We start from the raw sequence: 3283 nt of genomic DNA on the forward strand, positions 1-3283 counted from the left end.
CTTCCTTCCTTCCTTCCTTGTTTTCTTTCTTTCTTCCTTTAAAAGCAATTAGCTATAACGCAGGTGCAATTAGCTGTGGGATCGATCCAAATTTAAAGTTATTAAAGTTTTTATATTTCTATATTCTTATAATTTCAATAGTCCATTTATTAGAAAAAAGATCAAGTTTTTAAACATTTAAGATGTTTTTATGTTTTGAAATGCTATTTCAATTCAATACCTGGCTGTATATACTTGTTCAAACTCATTGAATTGTATACTTAAAAAGTTGTGTTTTGTTACATGAACTTGACTTAAATAAATTTGATTTTAATGAGAACATTGGGGTGTTCAAGATACTGAGTATTTATCTTACCTGAAGTATTCCACAAGGTGCCTTTCTGCAGGGTCCTGGGAGAGCTGGAACAGACTGTGCCTTGGACTGTGGCTCTGGGATAGGAAGGGTCAGCAAGCACGTCTTATTGCCAGTTTTCAACAGCGTGGAATTGGTGGACATGATGGAACCTTTCCTCCTTGAAGCCCAGAACTACCTGCAGGTCGAAGGGGATAAGACAGAAAGTTATCATTGCTACAGCCTGCAGGAATTCACACCCCCACTGGGGAGATATGATACCATCTGGATTCAATGGGTTTCTGGTTAGTCCTTCATAATGTTCACCTGCCCTTCACTCACTTCCTAGATAGAGAAGACAATACCTGGGGCCAATTTGAGTACTGGTAGAGAGGAGACAAGGATATAAAGGGAGACTTGGTTGTAGTTGTGCTTAGAGCTGTTAGCTAATCTTGAATATTATGTGAACACCCAAAAAAAAAAACTCTGGACCTCCAAATTTCTTCCCTAACATCCTCTGTACAAGCCTGCCAAATCCTGTCACTGAGAACCCTGTGCTTTAGACCCACCCAGAACCTTAAAGAGACCTAAATACTTTAGGAATGAGGCCAAAAAATATCCTTATTGATTGGCAAAACAGCACTTTCTTAGATTTATGTCCCAGGAAATGAGATAGCAATGAATTGGATTTGTGTTGTGTATATGGAAGACATAGAGAAGTATTATAGAGTTGGGTTGTTGGGTTCACATGGTGTGGGCAGTAGTTTATCATACCTGTGAAGTACATCGGAAAAAAGATAGTATAATATTTGTTTCATAGACAGGAGTTGAATCCCTTCAAAGAGGATATATACTCTTAACTAAACTTCCTGCAAGTAAAAACAATTTGAGCCATAGATCATTCACAAATGGGTAAAATTTAGTTACCTAATTCATAGTCCTGATGTCTTTCCTACTCATCTTCTTCCCCACCTGCCATTTCATTCTCTTCCCCCCATCCATTTAACCTCACCTGTAGGGCATCTGACTGATAAAGACCTTCTTGCATTTCTTTCCCGTTGCCGAGATGGCCTGAAAGAAAATGGAGTCATCATACTGAAGGACAATGTGGCCCGGGAGGGCTGTGTCTTCGATCTCTCTGACAGCAGTGTGACTCGGAATATGGACACACTCCAGAGCCTCATCAGGAAGAGTGGGCTGGTGGTTCTGGGCCAGGAGAAGCAGGATGACTTTCCAGAACAGTGCATCCCAGTGTGGATGTTTGCACTGCACAGAGGACATTCTTGATCCACAGTGGGCAAAACTAGCTGAACTGCACATTGATGCTCTGAGTTTTCCTCTGAGGTGCCCCTTACAATTCATGTTGGGATAGAGGTATTCAATGCATGCCTGGAAATTCAAGATGACTTAGTATTTACACTTTTCCACCAATCATATATCTACATTCAGATACTGTAGATTTTATGAAAGATTGGAGTCATGAAGCATCAGGACAAATATTTTAAGAATCTGCCTATGTCCACCTCAACTATACATGTATACACAAAAACAGAAAAGGGATCAATGTTCACAAAATCCAACCTGCTGTGGTCTCTGATGTATTGCATTATAGAGTAGGACTGGGTGGGTGGGGCAAAGTCTAGGTCCCCTTTTCATTGTGCTCCTGCTAAATATGTTATACTTCCTTCCTCGTTGGGCCTACAGCTTCTTTGAAACCAACCCTCCTCTTCCAATTAACAAGGCTACCTTGTCAGATAATCTTCTGAAAACTAGTCTATTACTTAATTTTGTCTTTGGCCTTTCTCTTGTTTAAAAAAAAATATGATGATTTCACTTTCTATTTTGGGTCATTTTCATCACCCAATGATGTAATATGGATGCAATTTAATAACAGAAGTCTGTATTTCAGTGTTGTACTCTTGAAATTTTAGCTGTGAACATATAAGTAAATGTCATTAATAATCTAATTTTAGTCATTGGCTTCCTACAGTGCTTGCTTCAATTGCAGCTGTTCCTGTCTCCTAAATTGACATGGATGTACATTGGAAAGAGAAGGGAAATGAAAAACCTGAAAACTGAACTAAATAGATTAATTTTAAGGATTGCAATGATGAAAAATAATCTAAAATATTTAAAAGACAAAAATGTAACTTAATTTTTATTAACAAAGTGTTTAAAGACAAAGATGTGTTATCTTTAAACTATTCCAATATCTTCCTACTGATGTACATATTTGTGCTTTGATATGTATTGAATCTGTTATGAAATACAAAGGATAAATTTGAGTGAAGGTCTATTAAATGAATGTCCTATCACTATAAAAATTTTATTTGCAACACATAGTTCTAACTTAGGAGAAAAACAACCATTGTAAAACATTTACCATCTCGTTGTAGTTTTATCTAAATAATATCATTTATGTTCTGGAAAATTATGTTGTTGACTCTGTCCCTGGAGCCTTACAGCAGTGATATGTTACTTACCATGTTCTAGGGTAACATAACAGAATGTAAGTTAGAGCCATTGGTTAACAGGTAGGATGCCAGCACTAAATCAATGGTGAACCTTGATTCCCTTATGTCTTGAATTCCTGCTTTGCCAATGATCAGATGCTAACTGACACAATTATCAATTTTTTCTGTTTCAGGGTTCCTGAGTTTAAGGAGAAAATGACATAATTGTCCCATATTATGGGTATATGATCTTTAACTTAGTTGAGTATTGGAGGTTCATCAGCAATCCCTGTTCCCTTTTTTCTTTATTTCTTTTTAAAGATTCATTTATTTTTACATACAGAACTGGGGTACAGGCCAAAGTTACAGGGGTGGTGAGAGGATTCACCAGAGACAGAGTGAACAGGCAGATTGACGAAGTACACTGCTGAGAGGAGCAGCGGGCCGTCCATACGAATCACCTCCAGAGCTGGGGATCGAACTTGCACTGAACTGGCTC

General features: G+C 37.9%; 1 protein-coding gene across 1 annotated transcript in view; it reads left to right on the forward strand.

The window, feature by feature from the left end:
• Positions 1-1629, forward strand: part of METTL11B (methyltransferase like 11B) — a 15507-nt gene extending 13878 nt beyond the window's left edge. The window contains exons 3-4 of the mRNA XM_004688471.1: positions 387-636; positions 1350-1629. Coding sequence (XP_004688528.1) covers positions 387-636; positions 1350-1618 — 519 coding nt within the window. The 3' untranslated portion in view covers positions 1619-1629. The remainder of the gene's footprint in view (positions 1-386; positions 637-1349) is intronic.
• The last annotated feature ends 1654 nt before the right edge of the window (positions 1630-3283 follow it).

This window comes from Condylura cristata, unplaced genomic scaffold (assembly GCF_000260355.1).
Source record: "Condylura cristata isolate star-nosed mole 26May11 unplaced genomic scaffold, ConCri1.0 scaffold00024, whole genome shotgun sequence".
NCBI lineage: Eukaryota > Metazoa > Chordata > Mammalia > Eulipotyphla > Talpidae > Condylura > Condylura cristata.